Consider the following 18,876-nt stretch of genomic DNA (forward strand, 5'->3'; position numbering starts at 1 on the left):
TTTTTTTTTTTTTTTTTTTTTAGTTTTTGGCAGACACAACATCTTTATTTGTATGTGTTGCTGAGGACTGCGCACATGCCAGGGGAGTGCTCTACCGCTTGAGCCACATCCCCAGCCCCCCTGTTTCCTTTTCTACCTCCTTTTCTCACCTGCTGCCCCAGTGATTTGTAATTAGAAAGCCAAAGGGCTAAGGATGTAGCTCAGTGGTAGAGTACTTGCCAAGGTATGCATGAGGCCTTTGCTTTATTGCCAGCACACACACACAGAGGACAATTACAGTTGCTGTTTAAGGTCATCTAGACCACTGTTGCCATATACTTTACCATAGGTGTGTGTGTGTGTGTTCAGATTTTCATGTTTAATGTTTCAGACTAAACAGACTGTGTAGACAGGCCCAGTGGCACACATCTAGTAATCCCAATGACTTGGGAAGCTGAGGAAGGAGGATATCTCTCTCTCTCTCTCTTTCTCTCTCTCAATTTTACTTGTCCTTGGGCTGGGAATGTGGCTCAAGTGGTAGCGTGCTCGCCTGGCATGCGTGTGGCCTGGGTTCAATCCTCAGCACCATGTACAAACAAAAAAAAATTTTTATTTGTTCTTATAATATACACATGACAGTAGAGTATATTTTGACATGGAGTATTTTTTATTCTAATGAGGATGAGGCAGGAGGATCTCAAGTTTGAGGCCAGCTTCTCAGCATCTTAACTAGACCCCTGCCTCCAAATAAATGAAAAGGGCAGGGGTTGTAGCTCAGTGGTGAAGCACGCTGGGTTCAATCCCCAATAGCTATCAACCAACCAACTAGCAAAACTAAAACAGGCTGTGTGGCTGATCCAGGGGACCAATAAAGTGAACATGAAAACACTAGGGAAAATGGGACCAGGAGTGACAGTTAGAAACTTACTGAATGCAAAAAAAAAAAAAGAAAGAAAAAAGAAAAAAAAAGAACAAGAAAAAAACTGAAGGAGGACTTAATCACTATGAAGAGCAAATGGGTGCTGACTAAACCCTTCTAGGTGACTTCAGTCTCATAGGTCCTGTTCTTACTCTTTGCAGCCCTTTAAGCTATTCCACCGTGCATTTTCATGGTTTGAAGTCCTGTTACCAACACAGATCTCAAACACTGGTAACTCTCAAATCTCTAGCTTAACTTCTCTCCTGATCTCTAAGAGTCCTCACTCCAATTCCCTTCAGTTTCTCTCTCCCAGCAGCTCACTTGTGTTTCCTATTTCAATTGATAGTACTCTCATCCACCCATGCATACATGGGAAGGGGCCATCATCCACCTTCTATTTCCTTTCCTTTTTCAGATTCTTTATAGTCCTTGAGGGCCTCCTCTTGACTCTAAGCCCCCTCCTCCCTCTACTTAAAGGGTCAGCATTACTCACTGACTTGAAGCCTAGGCTCCTTATTTTTTTTTGATACAGAGGTTTGAACCCAGGGGTGCTTAACCACTGTGCCATATTCCCAACCCTTTTTGTATTTTATTTAGGGACAGCGTCTCACTGAGTTGCTTAGGGCCTTGCTGTTGCTGAGGCTGGGTTTGAACTCATGACCCTCCTGCCTCAGCCTCCTGAGCACTGGGATTATAGGCATGCGCCACTGAGCCTTACTCCTTATGTTTTCAATCATGACTTAAGGATTTTTGTATCTTCAGCACCTATATCCATGCCTGGCATTTTATAGAAGTTCAAAATTATTTCCTGAAATGCAAAATCCACCTTTCTACTAAAAAACAGAATGTCGTAATTACCCTATGTAACATCATTGCTCCACCTTCACTCTGTTCAAATATCTAGCTGCCCTGGGTTTGCTCCAGATGTGTGAACTCACACTTAAAGAAGGCCTCTTCTCTGGTCTAGCTCTACCCTCTCAAGGATTTCCTGACTTGGATGTACAAGATAGAGTAGTAAAGATAGGAATCATTTTGGTTCTCTTCCTTCCCATTGATATTTATCCTCCTTTGCCTTACCCCTGGCAGGGCCTGATTTGCCTTCTATATTCATATTTATGGAAAACTTGAATGACTGAAGAATTCCTTGAAATTCATTGGACAGAGAAGGAAGGAAGATGGGCAGGCAGGGAGGGAGGGAAAGAGGAAAAGGGAAGGGAAAAGAAGCAAAAGGAAGGAGAGGGAAAGAAAAGGAAGGAGAAGGAAAGAGAAGGAATACAGGTATAAACTCTAGTTATTTGTAAAATTGTATGTATCCTTTCAATTCCTACAGTAGATAGCCACCTATATGGTAAGATAGAGGCTGCTGAATAAGCTAATACATCTCTGTCATCCCTACCTGTTCGACAATTTTTCTTTCCTTGGGATTGAACCCAAGGCCTCATACATGTTAAGCAAGTACTCTACCACTGAGCTATATTTCCAGCTTTCTTTATTTCAAGATAGGGTTTCACTAAATTGCCCAAGACTAGCCTCCAATCTGAACTTGTGATCCTTATCTCTTGGCCTCCTGAGTAGCTGGGATTACAGGCATTCACCATCACACCTAGTCTCAAGAATGTTTTTTCTCCTGAATCCAAACCTAGGCTTCAGCCTGGCAAGGTCGTGCACACCTGTAATAACAGTGGCTCAAGAGGCTGAGACAGGAGGATCGCAAATTCAAAGCCAGCCTCAGTAAAAGTAAGGCTGCTAAGCAACTCAGTGAGACCCTGTCTCTAATAAAATACAAAATAGGGCTCCGGATATGGCTCAGTGATCAAGTGCCCCTGAGTTCAATCCCTGGTACAACAACAACAACAACAAAAAAGACAGAAAGAAAGAAACCTTCGTCTTCAAGCTATGTCTCATGGTTAAGAGCTAAATTGTAATTTATAAATATTCCCAGGAGTGATAACACATTTATTTAAAATCATGCAAAGATAAAAATAATTGATATGAGATTCTTGAGGTTTGGAAGAAAGAAAAGGGCTGCAGCCACCTAAAGACAGTAGATATCATATAATCAAATAAGAAACAAGGAGGCTAGAAGATTTTATGCCTCACATTGGCAGGGTCTGTCTTATCCTTTTCTTTTTATGTTTAGTACAATATACCTAAGAGACACATCCTTAAACATTTGTTGACTGCCTGGATAATAAAGAACTTGCTTTGGGGTTAGGGTGTAGCTCAGTTATAGAATACTTACCTAGCATATGTGAGGCCCTAGTTTAAATCCCTATCACCACAAAAATGAGAAAAGAAAAAGAAAATACTTGCTTTGGAAGGAGGAGAAGACAAAAATAAATGTTCTTAGTTAAGTCTGGGTAGAAGAACTTTCAGTGGGGTAACTTTCTTTTGGGGTACTGAGGATTGAACTCAAGGGCACTCTACCACTGAGCTACATCCCCAGCCCATTTCTACTTTTTATTTTGAGGAAGAGTCTCCCCAAGTTTGGTCTCAAACTTGCAATGCTCCTGCCTCAAACTTCTGAGTTGCTGGGATTACAGATGTGTTCCACTAGGCTGGGGTCACTGTCTTATTCCAAACTACTTTTCCTTTGGGGCAAGAGGAAAGGGCAGTTGCATGGTGGGATGTCCCCAGAAAAACTTAAGATCTTACTAAGTCTCTTTCCCAGAAATATCAATGGAAAACAAATTTTTTGTACTCTTCCGGTTTTCTTTGACTTTGCAAGTCTGGCTTAACTGTCTGCTCCTCAAGTCTCCACTATTGTTTTTTTCCTTTTTAATAATAATCAAGTCCAAGGAAACCTTAGAAGCCCTGCTCCCAGCACCTTTTCCTGAGTACCAGGGACCATCTCCTCTTCCCACAGGGAATTGTGGGAACAAATCTCTCTCTCTCTCTCTCTCTCTCTCTCTCTCTCACCAGGGATTGAATTCAGAGGCACTTGAACACTGAGCCACATCCCCAGCCCTATATTATATTTCATTTAGAGACAGGGTCTCACTGAATTGCTTAGTGCCTTGCTGTTGCTGAGGCTGGCTTTGAACTCCTGATCCTCATGTCTCAGCCTCTGGGATTACAGGTGTGCTCCAGTCAGCAACAATGAGACTAAAAGCCAGAGTAAAGAACCAGCCAGAGTTGGAGTTTGGATGTGTCTGGTTCCAAATCTATACTATATAGTTGAAATCCCTGACCCCAAGGGGGAGGGCACTTCTCTTCAGCAGAGTCAGATTTTATGCAAGACATTTACTATGTCAAAGTATCAGTCCCTGGCCTTGGAGTCAGGTCTTCTAGGTCGCTTTTAGATTCACGGGGGGGGGTGATCCTGGTTAACTGAGCTCTCCACCTCTTTTTCCCCCAAACTTTAGACCCTTGACCTATCTACCTAAATACAGGGAAGAAAGATTGGTGCGGGACTGGGAGCTTTTAAAGTCACAAGAGTTAAAGAAAGGAGAAATTAGCACTAAACGAAGATTTCAAGGACTGGGGTGTAGCTCAATGGTAAAGCACATGTTTGGAATGCGCGAGGCCCTGGGTTCAGCCCCAGCACCAAAAAACAAAACCTAACATTTCAGAAGCAGAGCCTTTGACATTCCGACCCTTCACAGATGGGTCACTGAGTGGTCCAGGAGCCTTGCCAACACCAATTCCCAAAGGGCTGAAGTTCCAGCCTGGCAGAGGAGCGCCACCTGGCGGCCACTCCCCCAACCTGATTCTCTTTGCCCCAGTCCGACTTTTCCAAGCCTGAACTAGACCTGAGCTAGAGAGTTGTCACCTCCTCCTCTACGTCACTCCACGGACCCCGCCCTCCCGAAGGGACGGGTCCTAATGCCTCCCGCGCAGAAAGGCTGTCCTCCCTCCTTCCCTCCCCGGCTAAACGCTTCTGTAGGCAATCTGCTTAAAGGGCCCCCCAGGGATCCGCCCCACCCCGTCGCCCACAGAGAGCTAGCCCCACCCCCCACGGGTGCCTGCCCCATTCTCTTTCCTCACAGAAAGTGCTGCACCGCCCAGCCCCCTCTCTTCGCGGTCTTCCCCGAGGAACCGACTCCCTTCCTCCTCCTCCCACCCTCACAGGGAGTCTCTTCCAGTCCCCAGAACCAAGATCCAGTTTATTAATGAGGCCTCCCCTTCATCCCCACAGGACTGGTGGGCCTTGGCCCCACTCAGCTATACCGCCCCCTCGCTTGCTCCCCACCCACGCCAGCAGGCGGGGCTCTTGCTGCTCGGCCCCGGGGCGGTCTATCGTGACGTCACTTCCGTCCGGGCCTGGCCGAGGTTCGTGCTCCGCGGGCCGAGGGCGGGGGTACAGAGGTGGCAGCTTAGGGAGTAGGCGGCGCGGGAGGCCGTGGAGCTCAAGCCCAGACCAATCCGTGCGTCCCGGGCCACGACCCTGATCCTGCAGCGCAGTGAGAAGCGAAACCGGCCGGATGGGCCGCTGAGCCCGAGTCGGGGACCGGTGAGGCTCGAGGAGAGCGGGCCCGTGGGGCTGCAGGGTCTCTGAGTCTGGCATGCCTCAGGCCTCCCTCCTGCTCCCTCCGGCGGGGAGGCCGGAGCTGGGGCAGCCACGGGCAGGCGCGGTGGGTAGAGGGAGGCCCGCCGCCTGGTGGGGGCGGGGGGGGGGTGACAGCAGCCGGGTGTTCTGTGGAGGGCGGGGTGTTTGGGGTCATTAACGGGGCGGAGGGCCGGCACTCGGGATTCTCGTGAAGGACTGGCGTTAGGGGAGGAGCGGGGAGTGTGCTCCAAGCTAGGGCTTTGGGAAACGGATGGCTTTGAGTGGGGGAGGCCAAAAATTGAGAGACTTGGGAAAATTTTCCATGGCTCTAAATGAGAGAGAGGGGTTTGGAGCGTTCTTCTCTCCTAAAGCGTTGTGGGACACCTGGAGAAGGTTCTCCCAGGAGTTTGGAGGAGTCAGTCAGTATTTGAAAGGAGCGTGCTCAGAGTCTCACTAACCTGAGCGGGTATTTTAGAAGCCTGGCTGCCTCTAAGTAACTGAGTCTCAACATCTTAACAGTGCAGAGCCCCCCTGAAGCTGAGATCAGGATGTTCCGCTTCATGAGGGACGTGGAGCCTGAGGATCCCATGTTCCTGATGTGAGAATTCCCTCCCCCTCATGCTTTAGAGCTCTCATCCCACTCCACTTCAGGTCTCTGAGCAGTTGAAACTGACATCTGGGTTCCCATGGCTGGGACTGGTTGGAATTGGCTGGATACTCAGCTACAGCTCCCACTTAGAGGGAAGTCGGCATCTGTGTCACTGAGTGCCCTGTGACTATTATTCTGGGGGTTGGGGGATGGGCGTTTGACAGCTTAGCCTTTCTGCCACCCATACCGTATTTTCACTCAACAGGGACCCCTTTGCTATTCACCGTCAGCATATGAGCCGCATGTTGTCAGGTGGCTTTGGCTATAGCCCCTTCCTTAGCATCACAGATGGCAACATGCCAGGGACCAGGCCTGCCAGCCGCAGGATGCAGGTAACAGTGCTGAAACATACCTGAGACCCAGAGAAAGGTTGGGGGCAATTAGTAAAGCACATTGATTTTCTTGTACTAGAACCAACTTGGCAAGTGCAGTGATCTCCTAGGAGTGGAGTTGGGTCTGGAAAAAGTGTTTTGTGGCCCCTTTTAAGGATGGAAAAATAAAATGGAGGTTATGAGTCTGGTTTGGGGTGGTAAGGAGAAAGGATGTGGTCTCTAATTGCTGTTCCTCATGTGTTGCTGTAGGCTGGGGCTGTCTCCCCCTTTGGGATGCTGGGAATGGTGAGTCCTTATCTTCTTCTGTTCCTCAGTCTTAGATACTATAACCTTAGATGTTATTTCCAAATGTGTCACTCAGGAATAGCCTTGTAGGTGGCCTCAGAATCTTTTCTTTTGATACTATTCACAAAACTTAAGAGTTGATGAGGTGCTAGGAGTCCTGTGAGCTAAAGATACTGCTCACTTCTGTGCTCCTAGAGGTACATACCCAATCAGAAGATGTAATTGTGTAGCAAAATTTGTTCTTTTGAGGGGGCAGGGGCAGTTGAAGAGCCAAGGAGATGGATTTTGGATTTTAACATTTTCTCAAGCTCTGCCTTGTGAGCTTAGAATCCATTGACTGGATCATTTCCAAAGACAGGGGAATATGGCAGTCAGGAGAGGGAAAATTGGATTACAGCAGCCATAGAGATTGAAGAAGGGGCCAGCAGTTTATGGAGGAGAAATGAATGTTCTGACTATGTTAATGGAAAATGATAAATAGCAGTTGCTAGATATGCAGGAAGAAGAGAAAGGGGATGTATAGCCAGGTTTCTGGAAGGTACCTGAGCAGCAACATTCCATCCGAGCCCTGACATTGCTTCCTTGACTCTGTCTTCCATCTCTTTCCTCTAGTCGGGTGGCTTCATGGACATGTTTGGGATGATGAATGACATGATTGGAAATATGGTGAGACTTTTGCACTACATCCTTCCCATGCCCCATATCCTTTCCTTAGTGATGGCTGGCAATACCTTGTGTTTTCTTTGGTGGGATTGGGGGACTGCTAGTGAGGGGGTTGAACTGGGTGAAATCACTGAATCAGAGCACTGGGATCCTGAATCTGCTCTCATGCCCAGATGTAAAGAAGAGCAGTATTCTTTTTAAATATGCAATTTGGGTTTTATCTCTTGAGTTTCTTCTTGTTTAGTGTTGGACTCAAGAAGAATTGGGCGTAGGTGGTTAATGATGTTTTCTCTGTTCTCACATTTGTGAGAAAGGTACAGGCAAGAACAAACAGCTGAAGGGGAAGGAAATCCCTCCTCCAGAGAGAACCTCTCCCCATTCAGTCCTGCCCTCCCTTTTCCTCCTCAGGAGCATATGACAGCTGGGGGCAATTGCCAGACCTTTTCATCCTCTACCGTCATCTCCTACTCCAATACTGGTGATGGTGCCCCCAAGGTCTATCAGGAGACATCAGAGATGCGCTCAGCACCAGGCGGGGTATGTGGGGACAGTGGCACCACCACCACCTTTTTTCAGAAATAAGTTGTGGGTGGTGTGTTCATCCTGGGATGTTGTAGCCAGAGCTTTGGAAGGGACAACCAAGTATGCCATGTTCTGCCTCATCTTAGATCCGGGAGACACGGAGGACTGTCCGTGACTCAGACAGTGGACTAGAGCAGATGTCCATTGGGCATCACATCCGAGACAGGGCTCACATCCTCCAGCGTTCCCGAAATCACCGCACAGGAGACCAGGAGGAACGGCAGGACTATATCAACCTGGATGAGAGTAAGCCTTCCTTCCCACATCCTGCCCAGCAGCTCCAAGTCTAGTTCCTCTGAGCTATATCATAGCTTTGTCTGCCTGCTCCCACAGATATTTCTTGTGCAAAATTATGGGCAAACCCTATACTTGAGACTTGTTGTCAGGTTAGGCACCCAATCAGGTGCTGGCATTGTCCTGCCAGAAGACTTTGTCACTGAAATCAAATATTGTTGGTATTCTACCCTTTCTTATCCAGATCAGTTTTTTCCTTTCTCCTGCTATTATTTCACTTTTTTCAAATCAGTAAATATTTATTAAATACCCAGGGTGTGTATAATTCCTCATACTTTAGGCCTGCCAGTAGTGTCCAGGGACCATGTGGAAACCCAAAGAGCTAAGTAAAGTTGTTCCCTTCTATGCCTCTGTCCCCCCAACCCCACCCTCCCTTTCATCTTCACCACTAGTTTTTATCTTAGAAGTCTTACTGTAGCATCTGCCTCCAGCAGCATGCTATGTGGAGGTATCATATCTGTTTTGTGTTTTCCTCAGGTGAGGCAGCAGCATTTGATGATGAGTGGCGAAGAGAGACATCCAGATTCCGGCAGCAGCGCCCTCTGGAATTTCGAAGGCATGAGGCATCTGTGAGTGGGGGTCGAAGGGCCGAGGGGCCTCCCCGCCTGGCCATCCAGGGACCTGAGGACTCCCCCTCCCGACAGTCCCGCCGCTATGACTGGTGAAGGCCCCCTAAGTCCTCAGCCTTTCATGTAAGTATCTGAGGGGGAGGAATGATAAGGTGACAAGCCCAGAAGGGGGCTGGGGAGCATACCTATGCACCTTCCTCTGCCATCAGGCAGAAGCAATCCAGATTCCCAGCTAATACTTTTCTTAATAGTTTAACTTCTAGCTGGCAAAGAAAGAAAAATGCTCTCACTGGAATAGAGGATTAAATCCTAATCCTTGGCTTTTTTATATTTTTTTTCTTCCTTTTGATATGTGTTCATCTTTCTTCCCTTCCAGGTACAGGCTGAGAGGCTGAGAAATCATCCCCTGAAAAAACTTTTTCCTGTCCAACTCCCACCCCCAATTTAATATTAAATTAACAGGCAAGCTGGCCCCCACCTCTCCCTGGGGGTCTCAGGGAGAACCTTATACTGCCCTCGATACCTACATTTTCTGTCTTTAATCCCCCTACCACACAATGACACCACTTGTTCTATTATCCACTAACTTGATTTTTCATTTTGCTGCTCCATCTTCAAACCTCATTTTCTCCATTGTACCCCTGCCATGCGCAGAAGGGGTGAGCTCTGGGTTTAGAGACCTCCTCCATCCCTTAGCTACCCTGGATCTTTGCCCACCTGTTCCTCAGAGCCCTTAGTACAGGAGTCATAGTCCTGTCCAGGGCTGTGGAGAGTTCCCAACTCTTGTCTCCTCCCCACGCTCCCATTCACTCACATCACAAAAACCTTCCCCATACCCTTCTTTGCCTTTATTTTTTGATTTGTGCAACTTGTAACTAGGTGTTTATGGAATAAAGGAGAATGAGAAAAAAAAAAAAAAAAGGAGGATTTTGGCTATACTTTGCTTGTTCAACTTTCCTCTCTCCTAGTCATATTCTTACTCCTTTTTGTTTCTTGCTGTGTCTCAGCCCCTTTAATGGTGACAGTGGGGCTGTGTGCTAGCAGGGGAGGGCAGCAGCAGTCAGCTGGGCCAGGCTAGGGGATGAAAATGAAGCTACTATCTTGCCAGATCTCCTTCACTCTTTTTTCTTTCTTTCTTTTTTTTTTAGTTGTAGGACACAGTACCTTCATTTATGTATGTATGTATGTATGTGGTGCTGAGGATCGAACCCAGTGCCCCATGCATGCAAGGCAAGCGCTCTACCACTGAGCCACAACCCCAGCCCCTTTAACTTTACTCTTTAGGGGCATGTAGGGCATAGCTCACAGGTACCTGAGAAACTGACTGCCCGCAGAGTTACTCCCTGAGACTGTGGAAAGGAACACTTGTACAGAGCAGGCAGAGTCCAGACAACACAAAGGCCTTCAAGGGAGAAGAGCTCTGGAGTGAGCAGTGTCTTCAAACCCGCTACCCTTGTTGAGAATTTGAGCTCAGGAAAGAAACCAACAAAGAAAACTAACCTGGAACTTGAGCTGTGCTGGGGGAGCTCACATTTCTTAAAGATATTCACTCTTGATTTGCAGCCAAGTAGATCACTCTGTCCCTCTAGGGAACTTGTTTCATGATGGCAGATGCTTATGAGACCCTCAGGATTTTTTTTTTTTTTTTTTTTGCTTTTTTTAATGCTGGGGACTGAACTCGGGGCTTCATGCATGCTAGGTAAGTACTCTACCACCAAACTGCAACCCCAGCCAGTCTATATTCTTCCTGAGCTGGGTGTGGTGTTGCAAGCTTCAACCTCAACAACTTAGGAGGGTGAGGCAGGAGGATTGCAAGTTCAAGGCCAGCTTTAGAAAATTAGACCCTTTCTCAAAAAGGTCTAGGGACGTAGCTCAGTGGTAGAGCACACCTAGGTTTGACTTCAAGTACAAAAATAAATATCTTTTCTAATGGGAAGGGCCAAAGGACACTCTTAAGGCTTTTGGGGCCTCGTAGGGCAGGGAGTATTTTCCCCATGTCTGGGACAAGTAGATTCAAAAGGATAAGGGGAGCCCTGTATAATGGTATATACCTGTAATGCCAGTTACTCAGGAGTTGAGAATGCAGGCTCTCGAGTTTGAGACCAACCTGGGCAAATTAGACCCTGTTTAAAAACAAGAGGGGGCCAGGTGTGGTGGCACACTCCTGTAATCTTGGGTTCAAGGCCAGTCTCAGCAATTTAGGCCCTATGTAAATTGGCCTCAAAATACAAACAAAGGTGGCTGGGAATGTGGCTCAGTAGTTGAGTGCCCCAAATTCAATCCCTGGTACAAAAAAAAAAAAAGGACAAGGGGGATTTGTCTAGTCACTGGACAAGAGAGAGATAAAGTTGAGCTCAGTAGCAGGCCCTGACTTCCTAGTCCAGTGTTACTAAACTTATTAAAAATAGGGCCAGTGGGGCTAGGATTGTGGCTCAGCGGTAGAGCGCTCGCCTAGCACGGGCGGGACCCAGGCTCGATCCTCAGCACCACATAAAAATAAAGGCATTGTGTTGTGTCCATCTACACCTAAAAATATATATATAATAAATAAATAAATAAAAATAGGGCCAGTGTGGATTCATGACTGGGTCAAAGGAACCCAGCAACTGAAAGAATCCAGGCATCCCAGCAGTCAAACAAGTGTAAATTATCCATCCACCAGCTAGATTCTGATTGATGGAGGCTGGAACTCAAAGGCATTACCAGCCCTCATTTTTAAGTGTAGCCTATACTCTGACCAGGTAGGGAGAATACTTAGGCTGGGAGACCAAACTACTGGGTTCTTATTGTGGGTCAGCCTCTGGTTCTTTGGGTAACTTCAATTTATATACGTGGACACTGGGCAGAAAAAAGGAGAGAAAGGATACTACTAGGATCTGGAGGGATTGTTCAGTGGGAGGGAAAATTTCCCAAACTAACAGATGAGTAAGGGTAATCCAAAATATTTGTTTCTACTTGTCAGTTTGTGGGCCAGAGGCAATAGAGAGGGTAAAAGGTGATGAGAGTGGAGAGCTGGGTACCAATTCCAGGCCAGGAGGATGATTTCCATACTGTGTCTAAAGCATTTTAGGAGCTGAGGATGGAGACCAGAGCACTGAAGGAGCAGACAGGGATGAAGTAATTAAGGAAAATGCTAGGAACAGAGAGCGGTCATTTATATCCGTGTATTGTGTCAAATGGTTTTTCTACACTAACTCAATACTCACAATTCTTAGGTATGAATATATGTCCTCATTGCCACCAGTAACTAGAAAGGACCATCTTACAAAGCATAGAACTAACAGTGGGAGAGATGACGACTCCTTCTCAGTCTAAAATGCTTTAGACACAGTATGGAAATCATCCTCCTGGCCTGGAATTGGTACCCAGCTCTCCACTCTCATCACCTTTTACACCCTCTATTGCCTCCAGCCCACAAACTGACAAGTAGAAACAAATATTTTGGGTTACCCTTACTCATCTGTTAGTTTGAGAAATTTTCCCTCCCACTGAACAATCCCTCCAGATCCTAGTAGTATTCTTTCTCTCCTTTTTTTCTGCCCAGTGTCCAAGTATATAAACTGAGGTTACCCAAAATACCAGAGGCTGACCCACAATAAGAACCCAGTAGTTTGGTCTCCCAGCCTAAATATTCTAAGTCTACTTAACTCCATATATCTTTCTGCCCTATGCTCCCAGTCCTGAGAATGTCATTCTAGGGGCTGAGAGAACAGCAAGGGCCAAGGATTCCTTCACTCAAATAATTTCTGTGGGTTAGGGGTAAAAAGAGTAGTTTTTACTTGCTGTTCCTTTATATCACCGAGGTCTTCAGATGAGAGAGGCAAGGGACAGGTGCGGCTGCACTGGAGGGGGAGATGAAGATGAAGACAGTCATAGGAGACAAGAGAAATAAACAAGGAGGCCAGGGCCTGGAGGAGTCCTTGTGTAGCTGGTTCTCCCAAGGAGCATTATCCCTGGGCAGAGCCTGGGGAAGGGGGCAGGGTACAGAACTGGCCCTGAGGGAAGGGCACAACAGAGGCCTGGGTGCAAAAGTGTGGCAGGGCTGCTACAAAAGGGGGTTTTTCCCCTATGCAGAGTGCTGGTGGCTCTGAGATGTCTCAGCCTCATGTCTGGTCTTAAATGGTACCTCTGGAGGGGCCAGGAGAAGTAGGTAAGACATCCCCCTCTAGGCTCAGGCCCTCTGAACAATCCCTAAAAGAGGCAAGTTGGGTTAGCATTCAGAGTTCCTTAACCCTCTCTCTGCCCTTTAACATGCTATTCTTCCTCCCTGAACATTTAATCTTTTGGATGGGAATGCTCCTGGTTTCTTCCAGCATCCATCCCCTCCTTTCGTCTACTGTCACCTGCTATCTGAAGACCTTGCAGGATCTGTATCATTTTTCAAGGTATCAGTATCCTCTGCCAAGAGGGCCAGAGAAGTCTGAGGCTGACATCAAGTGGGAGGATAGAAAAGGGCCTGTAGGACTTGAATTGAGTCTTTTAAAAGATGGAGCCAGGGTCTGGGGTTCTGGCTCAGTGATAGAGTGCTTACCTAGCATGCGTGAGGCACTGGGTTCCATCCTTAGCACCATATAAAAATAAAATAAAGGTATTATGTTCACCTACAACTAAAAATATATTAAAAAAAAAAAAAAAAAGATGGAACCAATGGGTGTGGTGGTTCACACCTGTAATCCTAGCGGCCCAGGAGGCCGAAGCAGGAGGATCACAGGTTTGAAGCCAGGCTCAAGAACTTAGAGAGGCCCTAAGCAACTTAGCAAGACAAGCTGAATCTCAGTATAGATGAGCCTTATTTAAACAACCCAGTGTTTGATATAAATGACAATTTCAAAGTTGATGAGACTTTACAGATCACTTGCTCTGGGAATTCTGAAATGTGACAGTAGGACCACTTTAGACTTACAAAAGCAAAATCTTGAGGTTGCAAAGGATCCAATGCAGCAATTACAGATATCCAACCCCCGCCCCCCAGGCTCCTGTTTACTACTGAAGAAACAGGTGAAGGTCAATATCACACAGCCTCTTGCGGCCAGCAAGAGCCAGGACTCAAAACATTGACGTAAATGTTATTAATATACTGTACAGAATGATTTACCACTGGAGTCCTTTAAATAAAAAGTTTCTTGATGGTTTAAACACATTTTTTTATTAAAATTTACCCAAGTAATAGTACAGTGTTTGAAATAATAGCTATTAGTATGCCAGTAACTCAGTATGTCTGGTTTTTTGTTTGAAGTGGTTTCACTATGTTGCCCAGACTCGTCTGGAACTTCTGGGCTCAAGTAATCCTCCTGCCTCAGCCTCCCAAGTTGCTGGAATTACAGGTGTGCACCACCTGTGCAAGCTTCATTGTGGTTTTAATTTGCATCTCCTTAATGGCTAACCATATTGAGCATCTTTTCATATGCTTATTTACCATCATTATAGCTATTTATTGTTCTGTGGCACTGAGAATTGATCCCAGGGGCACTCTACCACTGAATTACATCCTCACCTACTCATCCTTTTGAAACAGGGTCTTGCTAAATTGCCCAGGCTGGTCTTGAACTTGTGATCCTCCTGCCTCAGTCTCCAGAGTAGCTGGCATCATAAGTGTGTGCCACCTTGCAAGACATGAATCATGTTTTTTATTTTTATTATTATTTTTTTTTTTAGAGAGAGACAGAGAGAGAGAGAGAGAGAGAGAGAGAGAGAGAATTTTAACATTTATTTTTTAGTTTTCGGCAGACACAACATCTTTGTATGTGGTGCTGAGGATCGAACCCAGGCCGCACGCACGCCAGGCAAGCACGCTACCGCTTGAGCCACATCCCCAGCCCCGAATCATGTTTTTTATATCATAAGAACTCTTTGCTTAACTATGAGTTGATTTCTCCTATAAGATCGTCTATAATTTTTATGGCTGTACATTTTGTGTTTACATCTTCTCTTGTGTGAGTTTTGGTAATTTTTGGCTTTCAAGATGCCTTAGACCCTTTTGTGCTACTATAACAGCACACCCCAGATGGGATAAATTATAAAAAAACCAGAAATTTATTTCTCACAGTTCTAAAGATTGAGAAGTCCAAAATCAAGGTGCTGGCAGTCTTGGTGTTTGGTGAGTTCCCAGTACCTGTTCCTAAGAAGGAACCTTGAATACTGCATCCTCTACAGGGAAGGAGTGATGTTCCTCACGTAAGAGTGTGAACCCAGTCTTAAAAACCCTTTCTATTACATCATTAATTTATTCATGAGGTCAGAGCCCTCATGACCTATCACCTCCCATTAAGCCCTACCTCCCAACACAGTTGCAGAGGGAATTAAGTTCCAATATGAATTGTGGAGGGGAAAAAAGATTCATACCACAGGACAAGGATTTGGCCAATTTTGCCGACTACTGAATTTGTGTGTAGAATTATAGGGTTCTCTTATTAACCCTTGTGATCTCTGGTAATATCCCCTTTTATTCTTGAATTGGTAATTTGTGTCTTCTCTCCTCCCTTCCTTTTTATTAGTATGGCTAGAGGTTTATCAGTTCTATTGGTTATTTAAAATGGTCGACTTTTGGGCTGAGCACACAGTACAAGGCCCCAGTTTGATCCCCGGCATGAAAAAAAAACAACAATATTTGGGTTTTTGGGTTCATTTTTTTAAAATATTTTTTTCTGCTGTCAATTTCACTAATCTCACTTTCTGCTTACTTTGAGTTTATTTTTGCCCTTATTTTATCTTTTTAAATACTTTTAAAGGACTATTAGCTCCTTCTTTTTGTTTTTTGGGGAGGGGTACTGGGCTTTCCCACTGCTATATATCCACCACCCTTTTAAAATTTTTCTTTCTGAGACAGTCTCACTAAATTGCTGAGGCTGGTCTCAAACTCATCATCTTCTGCCTCAGCATCCTAAGTCACTGAGGTTAATTGCAGGCATGGGCCACCGTGCCTGGCTACCCTTATGTTCCTTCTCAAGGTGGAAGCATAGAATACTGACTCCAGACCTTTTTTATGTTGGCCAGGCTAGCCTTAAACTTTGTAATCCTCTTACCTCAACCTCCTGAGCCACTGGGATTACAGGCATGCACCTGTGCCTGGCAGTTCATATTTTCTATTTCACTTAGAATGTTGCCTGACCAGTAAAGACCTAGTAAATATTAGCTTTTATTAACAATTATCATAGAAAAATAGATAAGCAAAAAGACAAAAATCACCCAAAATCCCAAAGCCCAAAAAAGTATATAACAAAAACTTCATGGCTGATATATTTCAGATTTTTCAGCCAACATATATTTACCAATTCAATGAAAATAAATAGTAAGTATAGGACCATATATGCCGATGCATCACAAAAGTTATGCATTTCCTATGAGGGATACAGGTTAAAGTCTGACATTCTTCCCAATTAAGATGCATTCTCCCTTCTCTTCATCAGGCTAACTACTACTTGGCTTCTAATTTCAGTTTAAAGGTCATGTCTTTTTCTGACCCCAGGCAAGATATAGGTCCCTGTTAACCACTTTCAACTTACTCAATACTTTTTAACACCTACTAAACAGATAATTTGTAACCATGCACTTAAAAACCTTAAAGGGCAGAATAAGTCATGCTTTCTTACCCTGTGTTGGGAACAGTATAAATGGCAGCCGCACCCCAAAGAAAAACCTCAACATGGCGCCTAACGACTTTCTCTTCCTACTTTCCCTTCTTTTCACTAGCGTGAAAATTTCCCGCCGGCGCCATTATTCAAATCCCGCGGGTGGGAAACATTAGCCCCAATAAGAATTAACTTCTTGGGCTCCAGAACTGACATCTGGAAGAACTTGCCAATAAACGGGTGACCCATCACTTACCTAAGCCCTGCCACCTCCCCTTAGATCTATATAAGCCCACAGCCTTTTGTAATAAAGCGGAATCTCTCCGGTGATTTGTGTCGTGTGGTGTCTTGCATTCATAGTGCAGTGTGGTGTCTTACACCCTGTATTCAAAATTTTATCTTTGCTCATTCTTTCTTCCCAGATGGTGACCTAGGCTCTTACCTGTTCATCCAGGACCTGCAGTAGAAACCGTTCATTTGATCCATGTTGACACTACCTGACAGAGTCAATGAGAGTATAAAGGCACATTTCCCTTTCACATCCTAGAGATTCTAATTTGATAGGAACTAGGGTAGGACTGGCTGCAAGGCTTACTTTCAAAAGCTCCCATAATGATTTTGATGCTGGTGGTCCACAGAAACACTGCCTGTGGCAGACAACTTCTAACATGGCTCTCAATGATCTCTGCCTTCTGACAGTCATACCCTGTCTAATCTATGTTCCTTGAGTACAGGCTGGCCTACTGAGTAAAAAGCGACTGGATGTCACTTCTGTGATTGTCACAAAAGACTGTGACTTCAGCTTGCTAGTGTTGTCTTCTGGGCAACTTCTGGCCAATCCTTAGTCTTCTAATAAGGTCTTCAGTCCAATCACCCACGAAGAAGTGATTTTTACTGATGACCACTGAACCTAGAGAAGATTATGGCCTTAGCTAACACCTTGAATATAGCCTTGGGAGACACACTGAGGCAGAAAATAGTGCAACTCAGATTCTCTCCCCATAAAAACTGAGATAATTTGGGGGTTTTGTTGTTGTTGTTATTGGTACCAGGGACTAAACTCAGGAATACTTGAACACTACGCCATATCCCCAGCCATTTTTATTTTTTGAGACAAGTTGCTTAGGGCCTTGCTTAATTGCTGAGTCTGGCTTTGAACATGCAATCCTTTAGCCTCAGCCTCCCCAGCCACTGGGATTATAGGTGTGTGCCACCACATCTGGCTGAGATGTTTTAAGCCATTTAATTTTACTGTCATTTGTTGCACAGCAATGGATAACTAATATACTACTTAGATGCCCTTGTAAACTCTGTTCAATCTATCCCTGTTGGAAGAGTCATCTAAACTGGGAACTTTTTTCTTCTTCTTTTTTTTTTTTTTTGTAGTTGTAGATGGACAGCATGACTTTATTTTATTTGCTTATTTTTGTATGTGGTGCTAAGGATCAAACCCAGTGCCTCACATATGGTAAGCAAGTGCTCTGCCACTGAGCTCCAGCCCTTTTTTTTTTTTTTGAGACAGGGACTTGTCACATTGTCCAGACTGGCCTTGGACTCACAATCCTCCTGCCTCAGTGTTCTAAGCAGCTGGGGTTATAGGTATACATTGCCATGCCTATCTAAGTGAGGAATTTCTAATCGCTAACGCTCTCTGATCATGCGGCCAGCTGTCAAGATGGTGCTGCAGGAAGACAAGAAGCCTAAGAGGACTACTTGGAAGTTTAATATGGACCTTACTCATCCTGTAAAAGATGGGATTTTTGATTCTGGATATTTTTAACAGTTTCTGAGGGAGAAGGTTAAAGTCAATGGGAAAACTGGAAATCCCGGGAATGTTATTCACATTGAACGCTTCAAGAATAAAATCTCAGCATTAGCAAAGCCCTGGGTTCGACCCCCAGTTCCAAAAAAAAAAAAAGAATAAAATCTCAGTTGTTTCTGAGAAACAGTTCTCTAAGAGGTATTTGAAATATCTTACTAAGAAATACCTTAAGAATAATCATCTTCGTGATTGGCTTCGTGTGGCTGCAATTTGACAAAGAGACTTACGAACTTTGTTATTTCCAGATTAGTCAAGATGAAGATGGATTAGAGTCTGAGGACTAACTGGTCTCCCTTTTTAGGGCTTTACTTTTTAATAAAACAAATGAAGTGTATATGAAAAAGAAACATCTACAGATGGACTATCATTGAATAAAAAATTGTTCTCAAAAAAAAAAAAAAATACTGACAGTACACATTTTACCATTTTTGTGCATAAAGGTGTGTGCCCATCTAATTGTCATTTTTAGCTCCAGAGATTTTAATGTTTTTTTGTTTTGTTTGCTGTACTGGGGATGGAATTCAGGGCCTCACACTTGCCAGACAAGCCCTCTACAACTGAGCTATATTCTCAACTCCTTTAATTTTTTTTACATTTTGATACAGGGTTTTGTTAAGTAGCTGAGGCTAACCTCAAATATAATTCTTCTGCTCACCTTCCAAACTGCCAGGATTACAGAAGTGTGCCACTGTGCCTGATTCTTCCTACTATTAACATGGCATCCA

General features: G+C 44.9%; 1 protein-coding gene and 1 pseudogene across 2 annotated transcripts; both read left to right on the forward strand.

The window, feature by feature from the left end:
- The first annotated feature begins 5,176 nt into the window (after positions 1-5,176).
- On the forward strand, positions 5,177-9,665 carry Mlf2 (myeloid leukemia factor 2). 2 transcript variants are annotated; one of them, XM_015500689.2, is made up of 9 exons: positions 5,177-5,472; positions 5,907-5,985; positions 6,242-6,368; positions 6,618-6,653; positions 7,266-7,319; positions 7,725-7,853; positions 7,985-8,144; positions 8,670-8,884; positions 9,138-9,665. In XM_015500689.2, the coding sequence occupies exons 2-8, from the start codon at positions 5,936-5,938 to the stop codon at positions 8,855-8,857; spliced, it is 744 nt and encodes a 247-aa protein (XP_015356175.1). In that variant the 5' UTR covers positions 5,177-5,472; positions 5,907-5,935; the 3' UTR covers positions 8,858-8,884; positions 9,138-9,665. The 2 variants fall into 2 exon arrangements, with proteins under 2 accessions (XP_015356175.1, XP_015356174.1); XM_015500688.2 differs by having other exon boundaries at positions 5,177-5,351.
- Positions 9,666-17,981: 8,316 nt separating this feature from the next.
- LOC107154900 lies at positions 17,982-18,540 on the forward strand (annotated as a pseudogene).
- The last annotated feature ends 336 nt before the right edge of the window (positions 18,541-18,876 follow it).

The sequence above is a fragment of the Marmota marmota genome, unplaced genomic scaffold (assembly GCF_001458135.2).
Source record: "Marmota marmota marmota unplaced genomic scaffold, marMar, whole genome shotgun sequence".
NCBI lineage: Eukaryota > Metazoa > Chordata > Mammalia > Rodentia > Sciuridae > Marmota > Marmota marmota.